General features: G+C 36.9%; 1 protein-coding gene across 1 annotated transcript in view; it reads left to right on the top strand.

Moving 5' to 3' along the window:
- LOC139946890 (transient receptor potential cation channel subfamily A member 1-like) overlaps window positions 1–13,206 on the top strand; it is a 31,760-nt gene that overhangs the window by 3,716 nt on the left and 14,838 nt on the right. The window contains exons 3-15 of the mRNA XM_071944656.1: window positions 3,586–3,754; window positions 4,514–4,815; window positions 4,926–5,135; window positions 5,367–5,460; window positions 5,681–5,876; window positions 6,357–6,540; window positions 6,972–7,085; window positions 7,436–7,524; window positions 7,853–7,999; window positions 9,763–9,874; window positions 10,074–10,210; window positions 10,593–10,714; window positions 10,996–11,127. Of these exons, the coding sequence (XP_071800757.1) occupies window positions 3,586–3,754; window positions 4,514–4,815; window positions 4,926–5,135; window positions 5,367–5,460; window positions 5,681–5,876; window positions 6,357–6,540; window positions 6,972–7,085; window positions 7,436–7,524; window positions 7,853–7,999; window positions 9,763–9,874; window positions 10,074–10,210; window positions 10,593–10,714; window positions 10,996–11,127 (2,008 nt within the window). The remainder of the gene's footprint in view (window positions 1–3,585; window positions 3,755–4,513; window positions 4,816–4,925; window positions 5,136–5,366; window positions 5,461–5,680; window positions 5,877–6,356; window positions 6,541–6,971; window positions 7,086–7,435; window positions 7,525–7,852; window positions 8,000–9,762; window positions 9,875–10,073; window positions 10,211–10,592; window positions 10,715–10,995; window positions 11,128–13,206) is intronic.

The following is a 13,206-nucleotide window of genomic DNA, read 5'->3' as shown; positions in this document are numbered from 1 at the left end:
ATCCATTGTATTTTCTGCTGCTGAAATACACAAAACATTAATGAAACAGTTTGGTCCAGGCATTCAGACAAGACATACAGATTGTTTTTTTTTTGCTGAGATCATTTAAAGTAACCCTTTTTCAAAACAAAAACAAAAAGAATAATGTGCATAAAAAAAACTTAAGAAAAAAAAGGTGTCGGGCGGGGACGCTAAACATTTCTATTTTTCTATTTTTACTTGGCCTAATATTATTATGTTTTGGGTATTTACACACCCACAGTTGATCACAGTTGGTAATTTAATCCTTTTATACAGTCGAAAAGTTTTATCTTATAAAATACAAAATGACAAGTTCTCTAAGATTTTGTTGTTTTCGCAATCTTTTGTTACCTGCTGTGCTGACCAGGTAGACTGTTTTAGGACTGCATTGGTGTGTATCAACTATATATCAGTTAACATATTTAATAATAATCTTGCACTTCTTTGGCCCCCCCCAAATTAAATCTTTGCCCCCACTTGCCCCACCAAATGAAAATGTCTAGTTACGCCGCTGCTTGCACCCCATATGTTTGGAGTAAAACCAGAAGAATAGGTCATTAGAACACCTCTCTTTTGCTGAGACTGTCTCTTCTACAACTTTCACTGGGAGTTTGAGAACTGATGATGTCAAATTTAATTAATCGCGATTATATCGAAGATCGTGATATATTGTCCGCAATATATCGTGAATAAAATAAATCAATATCGCCCAAGCTTAAATATAACATTTAACATTTTACTTTGCAATCCCCCCATCACTGACCAAGCTGCCACTGGTTTACTGTCTTCATATCAATGATTGATCGTTGATAAAATGCCCCATCACTGTGTAAACCCTGATTGCATACAACCTGCATGGAAAATGTGATTCATTCTGATCATGAATCATAGCCTACTAATGCCTTGGAGTACAGAGTGTGTTGAGGAAGGGTAACTGTTATGTTTTCCACATTATTGCATGTTTTTCTCCTTTTGAAAAATATTATTTTATGTGATTAAATAAGGTGGGAAGACGCTCATTAAATACAAGTTAAAGTAACAGATCAAATAACCTGGAAATATGGCATTGAAAATTGATTTATCTTTTCCTTCCTCCATGCATCTATGGATACAGGGTTTGCCCTTAACCTTCTTACTTAGTAACTAGCCAGCAGGATAACTTGTTATTTCACTAGTCCATTAGCTTTTCACAAGTCAATATTCCACATGAAATAGGGAAGTTTTGCAATTTATTCATGACATCCTGTCTACCTGCAATTTGTTACCATGGGTGCATATTTCATAACAACGAAAATGCTAATATTCACAATGAAATTAGTAATAATAATAATACTATAGTAAAACAAGCTCTTTGTAGCTTTACACAAATAGATGCACAAAATATAATTAAAAACCACAATAACCATGAAATTAAGTGATACAAATCACAAAGTTGTATTTGAAATGCTGGAAATCAAAGGCTGCCATTCAAATGCGAAATGGATGCCATGCACAGAAAAACTACAGGAAAAAAACAAAAAACAAAAAAGCTTTTGAAAAACTGATTTTATAGGATTCGCTGTTTACTTTACACTTGTTTCGATTTAGTTCCTGATTTCAATTTTATGCTTAGTTGAACTTATTCAATTTGGTGTTTTTTTATTTTTGAGGTCAAGGGTACAAAAGTTTGTGTATAGATTCTGACTCAGTGAGATGAAAGGGAATTGTTGGCTAGAAACCAATAGTTCATATCCTGAACATACCAACAAACTGTCTAGTCAAATAAACAGGTTGCAAATGTAACATGAATGGACGTGATGTAGGCCAACTGCCAATTCATTTAGATACTTGGGTTATGGCCATCAGTATGATTAATTCAAAGTAGGCTTATATGCTGCATGATAAAAGGATTCACTATTAGATTTAGCATTCAGCTTTTGAACAAATTAATCACATTAAAGTGGCCATGAGGAAAATAATCTTTAAACTTATCATATTAATTTTAATAAGAGTAGTTAGTAAGACAAGGTAATCTGTGTACATAATAAATAAAAAGAAGTTATAGGTAAACTTTTTGGCCGATTTGACCCCCAAAATTGATTTCAGTTCTGTACTACATTTACATCAAGGTTCAGAAAAGATTAAAGTGTTCATGGATGCAATATGATTAGTGGTAGTTAATTAACATTGCTTCACAATTTATAATTCTGCACATGGATTGTATATTTTGTGCATTGCCCTTAGCATGAATGCGAAAGTTGTTTTATACTTTTCAATTTAAATCAGCAATGATCTGTCAAAATTCATTAAAAATGTTTAAAAAACAGCAAAAAATGGATGGTGCCACTTTAGATGATTAAAAACCAAAGTCCATTTCTCATTAATCTTAGCATTGATGATTGAGCATGCTATGATATCCACACATTATACAATGGCCCCCTTGAGATAGTGGGATGTTATACCTATACAAACAAACCCTTATACAGAGAAGAACCACAGTCATCTGGGGTTTATTAGTTTGATAGATTAGTCTTGTTGTACTAATGTTTGATCACCCATCCAACCATTGCATACTGTTGATGCCCTCAATCAAATTTGAAAGAACCATGGAAAGACATCTACTTCTCTGTTAGTCCTTAGTCAGAGTAGGAGTATGAGACTAATGATTTATAGAAAACACGCTCATTTGGGGAAGTGTTTATTGACCCATTTCACCTGACAAAGAAGAAAAATCTTGAATGCGCCATACTGGTGGGCAATTGCACTGTGCGTTTTCATATATCTCTATATAACTCTATGCTGTGCGTTATGCAGTGAAGTGTGCATTTTAGGCGATGCGGCGTTAATACACGTAAACCTAACTGCCCACCAACATGGTCGCCGCGTGTGACGCACGTGCAAGGGGTCAATAGGGGGCTACTTTTAGATTGTTTATCACACATATTTGATTGATGGCAGTTTTAAATATTTGTATGTTGATCAAATTATCAAGTCATCTCTAATGAGCATGTAAAACATCACACAAACAAATAGAAGTTTTATTTTAGACTATATCATTTTCAATTTATTGGGTTTAGCCTACAACGAGAAAACACTCATTTGATTTGGTTAGAGTTTATTTTTTAAATAACTTGATGTGTAACTGAAAATAAAATAATATGTTTGATTATAACAAATCGGAAGCACAAAGAAACATTCTTTGTTCAGAAATGACAGTTAGAAAGTTGTGTCAACTCCTTGATACTGAAGACTGTAACAAAAGGGAACCGGGCACCTCGCTAAAATCAGTAGGGACATCACTAACAAAAAGTCCAGGCAATGGATGAACAAAAAGAATTTATGGGGTTAGAATAAGTTGGTGTGTGTGGGTGTCTGTAGAAATAACTGGCTGTTCAAGATTAGTCTTGGATGTAACTGTCCCATTTTACAATCATAAAGCAAGTATTAATGACAATCATTTGCAGCATACATGTACCCCCAACAATGTCATAATTTTTGGTGCAGAGAATCTTCCCAATTGACACTCTTATGGAATAGGATGAATAGCGACCATTATTTTGTAAAATTGTTCTCCTCATTCCTCAGGCAGCCAGAGATGGAGAAGTGGAGACGATGCGGCGATATTTGGAGCAGATTGGCTCCAATAAACGTCGCCGTGTTAACAAACTAGATGAGAATAATCTGAGTGCTCTCCACTATGCAGCACGTTACAACCACATCGAGATTGTTAAACTACTCATCAAACACCAAGCAGGTAGAGAACATTATTGGGCAATTGGGAGTCTCCACTTCAGCTTTCTTTATTTCACTAACGGGGGACTTTTGAATGCTAGGTGGCAGCAGACTTACCACATCTTTTAAAAATGTATTTATTAACCTGGTGAGTCTGAGCCTTCTAGCGCCCCCAAAGGTCTCCCACAGTTCCAGTAAGTGGCATCACATCTTGAACTGAATGATTTTCTTGTTCCCAACTCATTAGATATGTACTCAAGTCTTGCGAATTATTCAAACAATCTTTGTTTGGTGTCAAAAGGGAACAAAGTCATTAACAAGTTCCCAATGCTGGAGCACACACTACAATATGGGATCAGAGTGTTGTTTTTTAGGTAAAATCTTTCAGTTTGTTCAGTTTCTTGTTGGCAACTTCAGCAGTTTGTTGAGTTCAAAGTTCATAAGCCTGATATCAGAAGTACCATTTTACTGCTCTACACATTATCACTCTGTGGAAATGGTTTGTTGCCATCCAACTGGTTCCTTGCACAACGCGGAATGCATTCCATCTAATGCACCTACAATTTCTGCCATTTGGGAATCGACTCCTCTGTCTAAGTTTTGACTCCCAAAATGACAGACAGGACGGGTGCCTGTAAGTGCACTGGGCGTCCTGAAGTGGGTCAAACAGCCTACATATTTCAAAGCCTCGTTTAAGCAACTAATTCAGTTGATATAATCCAAATCAATCCATCCTAATACACATTGAGATTAATTATACAGGATTATCTTTGATCCCTAGACCCTGGAAACAAAGGTGATGATAACACAACACCTATCCACTTTGCTGCTCGGTGCAAGCGTCCTAATAAAGCAACGGCTACGGCTGTGGTATCGGGTCAAGATGGCGGTAACGAAGACGATGATGAGGATGATGAAGATGCTACTGATGAAACAACTGGTATCATTACATTCTTGGAGTCTGCTGGTGCTGATATAAACGCACAAGATATCTATGGTCAAAGTCCGCTGCATTTTGCAGCTATGAGGGGAAATGATATCGCTGCGAAGGAACTTCTTTCTTCCAACAAGATTCTCTTTGAGGTATTTCTCAGTTTAAAATAGTCTTTCTCAGTTTCTTTAAAAAAGCTATTCGAATAAAACATGCCATAGTTAAACCAAGTTCAAGTATTTGACTGACCTTTAACCTACAGGCAGTAGACAAGCAGTTAATGACTCCTCTTCATATGGCCTGTACCCATGGCAATCTGGAAGTCGCCAAAATGCTGATCGAAAAAGGGGCGCAACTGAGATGCTGTGATGAGGAGAACAATACCCCATTGTTAGTTGCCTGCACAGAAGGCCATATCAAAATCGTCCAACTGCTGTTCGCTGCTGGGGAGAACCAAGGAATATTGAGCCAGGTAAAAATCATGAAATAGTAGCCTAATGGCTGGCAGCAAATAATATGAAGCAAATTCTATGCAATCTGTTTGGCGAAAACTTTTGTCGGTTTTCTTGTCTATGACATTGTTCATTACTTTTAATCAAAACAAGACTACAGGTTTGCTATTATGCTTTAAAGCAGATTGTGACTGTGTTGTTTTTTTACTTATTTTGAGAGTTGATTTATACACATTATGTGAATGTTACAGATGTTAACAGACCGTGATGTGGAATTGAACACAGCCATCCATGTTGCAGTTGATAGTGGGAAACAGGAGATTGTGCAGATGTGTCTGGAGAAAGGTAACTAATATTTTTAAACAAGTGTATATCTTTAACTATCTTCTTTGCTTGTAACCAAATCTATCTTATAGAGAGCTTGATTTTTAACTTTTATATTATCTTATCTTTATAACCCCCCCCCCCCCAATTGAAATTCTCTGCCTTTTGTCTTTTCCATACACTAGTCTTAGATAGTTCACAAAGTTTACACTCTCTTATTCTACATGATGTTGATTTACAGGTGCCAATGTGAACACCTTTGATTATCAGCGTAATACATCCCTTCATGTAGCAGCAGCCGCCGGTCATCTTAACATTGTTAAGCTGTTGCTGCAGCGAGGAGCAAGGATTGATGCCCTTAATGCAGAACGAGCCACAGCGCTTCATCGTGCCTGTGCATTCAACCGGCAGCATGTGGTAGAGTTCCTGATAAAGAGGTACATATTGGACTAGGTTTTATTCTCGTAGAAAACTTCACATGTCGGATTCTCGACTTTATAATGAACTATTACTAGGCAGTTGTTATAGAGCTATCGCACCTGATGGGTGTCTGAAAGCACCCAGTATTTTTTCTTGCAAGGTATGCAGAGCTACGCTTTGAAGTGTGAGACCAAGGTGCTGTCAAATCAAAGTGCCAATCAAACTAGAAACACCAGAGTGAACCGCTTCTCTTAACGGTAGTTGCACTGGGTTCTTCTATGTGCCCTATACAACACACAAGACCTACGGCTTTGCGTCCCACTCGAAGGACGAAGCAATAATGGTTAGGTTAAGTGTCTAACTCTTGCTTAAAAGTTTCATGACCGGGACTCAAACCCACACTCTGCTGATCAGAAATTCCAGGATTTGAGTTTTTAACACGCCACTACAGTTGTAGCTTACATCAATTTACTTGAATCATTTTGTTATTGTTACAGTGGAGCCAAGTTAGAGCGTCGTGATAAGGACAACTTCACCCCATTGCTAATAGCTGCAAGTAATGGACACAGTGCAACAATAGCTGAACTCCTTAAACGTGGTGGAAATATTCGAGCTGTTGATAAACATGAGAAGAGTGCTGTCTATTGGGCTGCTCAAGAAAATGAAGTCCAGGCTTTAACTGTAAGCTGAGTTAATTTATTTTCATTTTATTTTCAATCTTTCGGGTACTTGAACCAAGAAAGCAACAAGCAATAGGCTGAAGATACCTGTGTTGAGAAACAATGTAGAAATATTAAGTTTTAGAAGAAAAAAACACTCAATCAGGTTGGGACTGAAAATTTAATCCAAATTGGAGGCTCTGTCCAAGGTGGGATTTGAACCAGGGTAAAAGGCTGGGAAAAATACCACCAAGCCAATCTGCAGATCAAGGTTTGAGCTATTTCATTGTAAGCTGTATATTTTTATATTGTAACTTTTTTGTATGTAAACTAATTTTTGTATGAACTGTAGTTTTTACTTTAATTTGGCCGTTTGCCAAGAATATAAAAGAAACAAACAAATCTAATTAAACTATCTAAAAAGAGAACTGAATTTGTTTTCTTTCGTTGCAGGTTCTGCTTGACCATCGTAAACACAAAGCCAAGAAGCTATTGATGGAATCAGATCGCTACAATAACACACCCTTACACATTGCTGCTGAGAAAGGTTACATCCAAATAGTCAAGGTACTACCTTAATCATTTAACATTAATTATGTGAGCTTGAGGTAAGTGAGAAGCAATTTGTTACCATACAATGAGCAGTTTTGTACTTATAAAATCACTTGTTGTGTAAGTATTACAACTAATCAATTGTTTTGGGTATGTTACAACCTGTTCATGTCTGTTGTGTTGTCATTTTGCCTTCGAGAAAGACTCTTTTAGGGTCGGTCGAAACGCCAGGCCATTAACTATTGTTTGCCTTTAAACCATGGGGCAATTTGGTTGGTAAGTTGTTTGCAACAGCTAATACCAGTTTCTCGATTGATTTGGGGTTATTCAATTTATGGTGATATTTTTGTGTACTTTCATGATAGATTTTACTGGAAAGAGGAGCCAGTCTTGAAGCTAAGAATGAGGAGGAGCAGACAGCGTTACACCTTGCTTCTAAGCATGGACGAGTCCAGTAAGCAAATATCAAACTTATGGCATTTTGGAGCATTGTTGGAATGTCTTTCTTTTGTAGATTATTTTTATTGAGGTTATTTAAAGCATCAGCTTCAGCCACAGAAAGGACTAGCTTTCAATAAAAAAACCTGTTAGTTACAAAATGGATCACTTTGTACAGTTGACAGTTTTCTGAAGATTTGTGAAAGATTTTAATTACACTACTGCAATACTTATGTTGTTGTCTTAATTGCATTTTTCTCCACTCTTCAGTCCCAGCAGAAATTGATAAGATTTTCCTCCCATCAGTGCAACCCTCTATTGAGATATGTTTTTTCTGTTCACAGCACTCTAAATGAGCTTGTACGTCAAGACATTACAGGAATCAATGATGAAGATGAAAACTCTAATTCTCCGTTACATCTAGCAGCTACAGAGGGTCATGCGAAGTGTGTGCTAGCTCTAATTGCAGCTGGTGCTGATATAGAAGCAAGGTATTAAGCAAATCAGTCCATCCTATATTGTATCTGAGTGGTTTATTGTTTGTTTTATACTCTTTTTACACCGATATATTTCCACAGGCACATGACGCAGGTGGGATTCAAACCCACTACCTTTGCATTCTAGAGCAGATGTCTTACCACTAGACCACTGAGCTAGCCCAGTGGCTAGAGGCAGTTTGAATCCTATGTGTTGGCAAATCACTCAGGTGGGATTCAAACCCATGACCTTTACACTGCTAGAGCAGATGTCTTACCACTAGACCACTGAGCTAGCCCAGTGGCTAGAGGAAGTTTGAATCCTATGTGTTGGCAAATCACTCGGGTGGGATTCAAACCCATGACCTTTACACTGCTAGAGCAGATGTCTTACCACTAGACCACTGAGCTAGCCCAGTGGCTAGAGGCCATTTGATTGTTATTACTTATACGTACAATGCGTTTCAGTTCAAAGCAAGCATCCTCATTCTGTGACGCTTCTGAGCTAAACTGCTCACAAAAAGTAAGGAAACGTTTTTCAATCCAGTATATTTTTTATTATTTAATACTCTATTTGTGTATGGTATATATCATTGCAAAGCTGACATGTTCCTCTTCAAAATGATATCAAACTTGCAATGATTACATGTTGCTGGACTTGACCACGTTAATGAGAATGAGACAAAGTCACAAATCAAATGTGCCAAAATTAGCAGTTTTGTGTTACCGTGTGAACAATCAAATTGACACTGTAACTGAAACAAGCAAGACAACTTACTGATCATAATCCACTTTATTGAGACAAGAAGTTTGGTATAGAGCAAGACAACTTACTGATCTTGATACACTTAATTGATAGAAGTTCAGTAACGAGTGGATGATCCGAAGGCGTTGATGACAGCCTGGCACCTTCTTCTCATGCTGCACAAAAGTCTTGTGATGCGCTGATGATGAGGGATGGCGTTCCATTCTTCATTAAGGAACCTGGTTAGGTCAGCCAAAGTTGATGTGTTGGTGGTTCTGGCGCGGACAGCGAGGCCAAGCTGGTCCCACAGATGTTCCATGGGATTCAGATCTGGACTGTTAGCGGGCAAATCCATCCGGTGCACCCCAACCTTGTTCAGGTAGTCAGTCACCAGTCGGGCTCGATGGGGGCGAGCGTTGTCATCTTGAAAGATGGCATTTTGGTCCAAGAGTCTGCAAGTATGGGACTGCAATCGGCTGTAGAATATCGTCTTGCAAATACCCACCAAACAAGGTGTTTTTTCAAGAGATGAGGGTTAATTGTTTCTGATGAGCTCACTGGTGCAATCTTTGTGTAAACCACTAATGGTTCTGAAAAGCTTGATCGGTTTGATTATTGAGCATTGACCATTCACAGACAACGGTAATTTTGGCACATTTGATTTGTGACTTTGCCTCATTGTTATTCGTGTAGCCAAGTTCAGCAACATGTAATCATTGCAAATGTGGTATCATTTTAAAGAGGAACAGTTCAGCTTTGCATTTATATATACCATATACAAAGAGAGTAATAAATACCAACAAATATACTGGATTGAAAAAAGTTTCCTTACTTTTTGTGAGCAGTTTACATTGATAAAGTTTGCTTTTAAAGGCATTCTTGGTTTTTAGCCAAGTATATTTTAATATTGATAAAAGTGGGCTACATGGTTACCTTTGTGCTCATTTTCTCAAGGATTTATGGTTGAAGAAATACTGCATTATTTTCAAAATCCGAGTCATAATGAAGTGCATTTCTTTTTGTTGTTGATTAGAAACCAGACCTTATGGACTCCATTGGATTGTTCCGCTGCCAATGGATGGGTGAAGTGTGCCACTGCTCTCCTAGAGAATGACAGCCCTGTGGATCCCACTGATAAATCCAAGGTTAGATAACTTACTTATCATCTTCTCTTTTACAAGGCAGCTTGCTATAAATAATTGCTGTAATTTTTTATCCCACTGTAACTATTGACAACTCCGATCATTTCAATGAATATCAGTTAATACATTGTCACATTGTTATAATATTTTATGTTTTCTTGATTATTTCCTTAATTTATGATTTTCTTTACTTTTTCCTTAGACGACCCCTCTTCATCTTGCTTGCAGGAATGGCCATGTTGAGATGGTGAAGCTTCTTGCAACCTGGGGAGCTGATCTATCGCTCAAGGATGCCGATAATCGTAACTGCCTTGATTTGGCCGTCGACAAAGGACATCAGTATGTTTGAATAAATTACATCCAACAACAACAAAAGTTTGCACTTACTTCTGTTTAATCTACTTTTGATAAATCTACTTCTGTTTAATCTACTTCTGATAAATCTACTTCTGGTAAATCTACTCCATGGTAGTATAATAAAGAAAGACAGTTCCCTAAGAACAAACTCTACCTGGCAAGTAGATATACACAAGGTGTTACTGCAAACCAAATATACATTGATGCCTCACCATGCAATGCCTCAAATCTTATATACTTCTGTTTACTTGAAATATCACGTTGACATTATTTTTATCAGAGTTTCCACAGTTGCAACTGTGTGGAGATGGTTGGATTACTTCAAGAATTCTCATTCAACCATTTTATCTTTTTCCATTTGTAGGAATGTTGCCCTCGCTATTATCGGCCTGAAGAACTGGCTTCATGCAATGTGCTCAGTTAGTAAGGATAAATATACCAAGATGAGGTTGACTCCAATGAGGAAACTTATCAAGAAGATGCCAGGTAAGAAATCCACCAACCTAAAATGGTATCATTGTTTCTCCTTTTCCTCTCGATGAACATTTTATAAAACAGATACCTACTGATATTAGGTGTTGCCAAGCGGACTCCCCAGGCCCCTACCCCTTACTGCCTTTGGAAATGTGTTTTATTTATAAGTGTAGATTCTTGCAGATGTTGCAGAGTTGGTTTTCAATAAGTGTTTGATGGAGAAGAGAAGATAAGATAAGATAAGATTTATTTATAAGTTTTATTTATAAGTGTGCATCTTGCTTTTCTTGCAGATGTTGCAGAGGTGGTTTTCAATAAGTGTTTGATGGAGAATGACTACCCACCTGAGCATTACAAGTATTGCATTACATTTGACTATGAGCTTCTTGATGATATGTTCTCCAAGTGGGATGATAATTCTTCAGGTAAGAGAATTCACCTTGGTTCCACAAGAAACTTTTTCAAACAGGGTTATGCTGAAAGCAGGACAATAATAACTATCTTCAAGCAAACTTTAATTCTTTATTTTGATTGGTTGATATACGTATAGCAACAAGAGTGTTATCATTTATATTACTTGGTCCATATCAAACTCTTGTCTAACATGGTATGCTAATGCCACAAATTGTGTTATTTCAAGCTGCAAACCAGGTTTTGTTCAACCCTGGCAGAGTCTTTCTCGAAAAGACAAATGACAACACACAAACAGAAATATTGGTGTAACAGAAATATTGGTGTAACAAAAAACAGTTAGATGGATAGAAATAAAAAGAGAGGTAGAAAGCATGAAAGCACTCTGATGAACCAGAACATGGTTCCAGTGCACTTGACCACTCAACCATGACACTTTACTGTACAACTGCATCCCACCATGGTCTTACTGTGTGTTTGTCACTTTATTGTAATCACATAGTTTTATACCAAGAACATTTTCTGCATAAATATTTACAACTTTAAAGAAAATACAGTGCTCAGATAAACACAAGCCCCTGGTTAGCTTTATGCTTGATAAAAAAACAGGTTTTTAAAAAGAATATTGTACTTTGTTTCAGAAATAAGTTGTGTTTAATTACTTTAAAGTCAGATGTGCTATTCAACTCATTGAATAATATTGCCTGTTTATTTCTCTAACTAAATGCCTTTCTAGGAAGTAAAAATCACCCGCACTTTGATTCAGGTAACCGATGGTGACATTCCAGTTAATTTGTGACTTGATTGGAGACTAATTATTCCCTTCCATTTTATTTTTTACCAAAAAGCAATTCTAAAACTCGTCCCTAACGTTGAGTTGCTCGCTTTGGTGGTTTAGTCATTATATTTGATTTTGTATTAATTTCATGGTCTGCATTTGATAGGATAATATAGCCTGTATAGTATTGCTTGCACCTTTGTTTTAAGTAGTGTTTCTCACTGCTGTATTTGTATCTCTCATGTTGAGCTGTGTAATATTTCATTTGTACAATTTTGTCTATCATGTCTTTTCCTGTTGTAAATTTCAAGGGAGTATTAGTACTACAACATTAGAAACCCCCATGGTATTAAACAACCTTGGTTCAGGTTTTGTTGACAGTGTAATTAAAGCATAAACCATAGCTGAAAGGAATTCAAAACCAGTCAGTAGAGTTGCCATAAAGCTATGGTGTTGTCATGGCGTTGCTAAGGTTACAGGAAGGTGCCCCTTTACACGTACGTTGTCTTAGAAAATCCAAGCATTATTTTGAGAAATATGTACTGACAATGACCCATAACCCATGACTCGTAACATACCAGGTTCTCACTGCTTCAAATGAAAACACACAACCAATACCTTTATTGAATTGGTGCACCCCCATTAGGGGTATACATTCCACAATTCCCCCCCCCCCAAAAAAAAAAAAAAAAAAAAAAAAAACCTCTAAATTTTTTGTTTAAATGACCCAAACTGCCCTCCCCCACTGTGCCCTCCCACACTGTGTCTGTAGAATAGTTTGTTTCAAGTTCCAATTCATTTATTTTATGTTTTAATTTTTGATGTGTTGATTGGCATGGTTTAAATGTCACTGTAGTTGTTGGTAATAGTAGCATTTTTTTCCCATTGATTTTAAGGAATGTACATGTAGGCTAATGGCTATGTGAGAAAAGTAATTTATACAAAAGACAGATGAGTTGACATCAATTTCTTGGCATGGTTAATTAAATGACGATGTAATCCCATTTTCTTTTGCCAATTCCTTGCTGTTTTGTAATGTATGGTTAGATACTTCAATATGATCCTCATTGTCAGCTGCTTGGATATTGTACACATCTTGTAGTAATAAATGAATAAGCAGCAAGTAAGCCAGTAGAAAACAAGAGTGTATCGTAAAGTCATTGTAAGTCGTGTGCTTTGACAGTAAGTCTTTAAAGTGTTAGGGCTTGTGATTTTCATTTGTTACTGAAATTTGTTATTTGTTACCATTTATTTCCAATGAAGACCTCGTCATTGATAAATTCAACACTCATCTAGGATAACTTTCCGTATGACG

The sequence above is a fragment of the Asterias amurensis genome, chromosome 14, assembly GCF_032118995.1.
Source record: "Asterias amurensis chromosome 14, ASM3211899v1".
Lineage (NCBI taxonomy): Eukaryota > Metazoa > Echinodermata > Asteroidea > Forcipulatida > Asteriidae > Asterias > Asterias amurensis.
The sequence above is the reverse complement of the archived record's forward strand: the minus strand, read 5'-3'. Positions and strand labels throughout refer to the sequence as shown.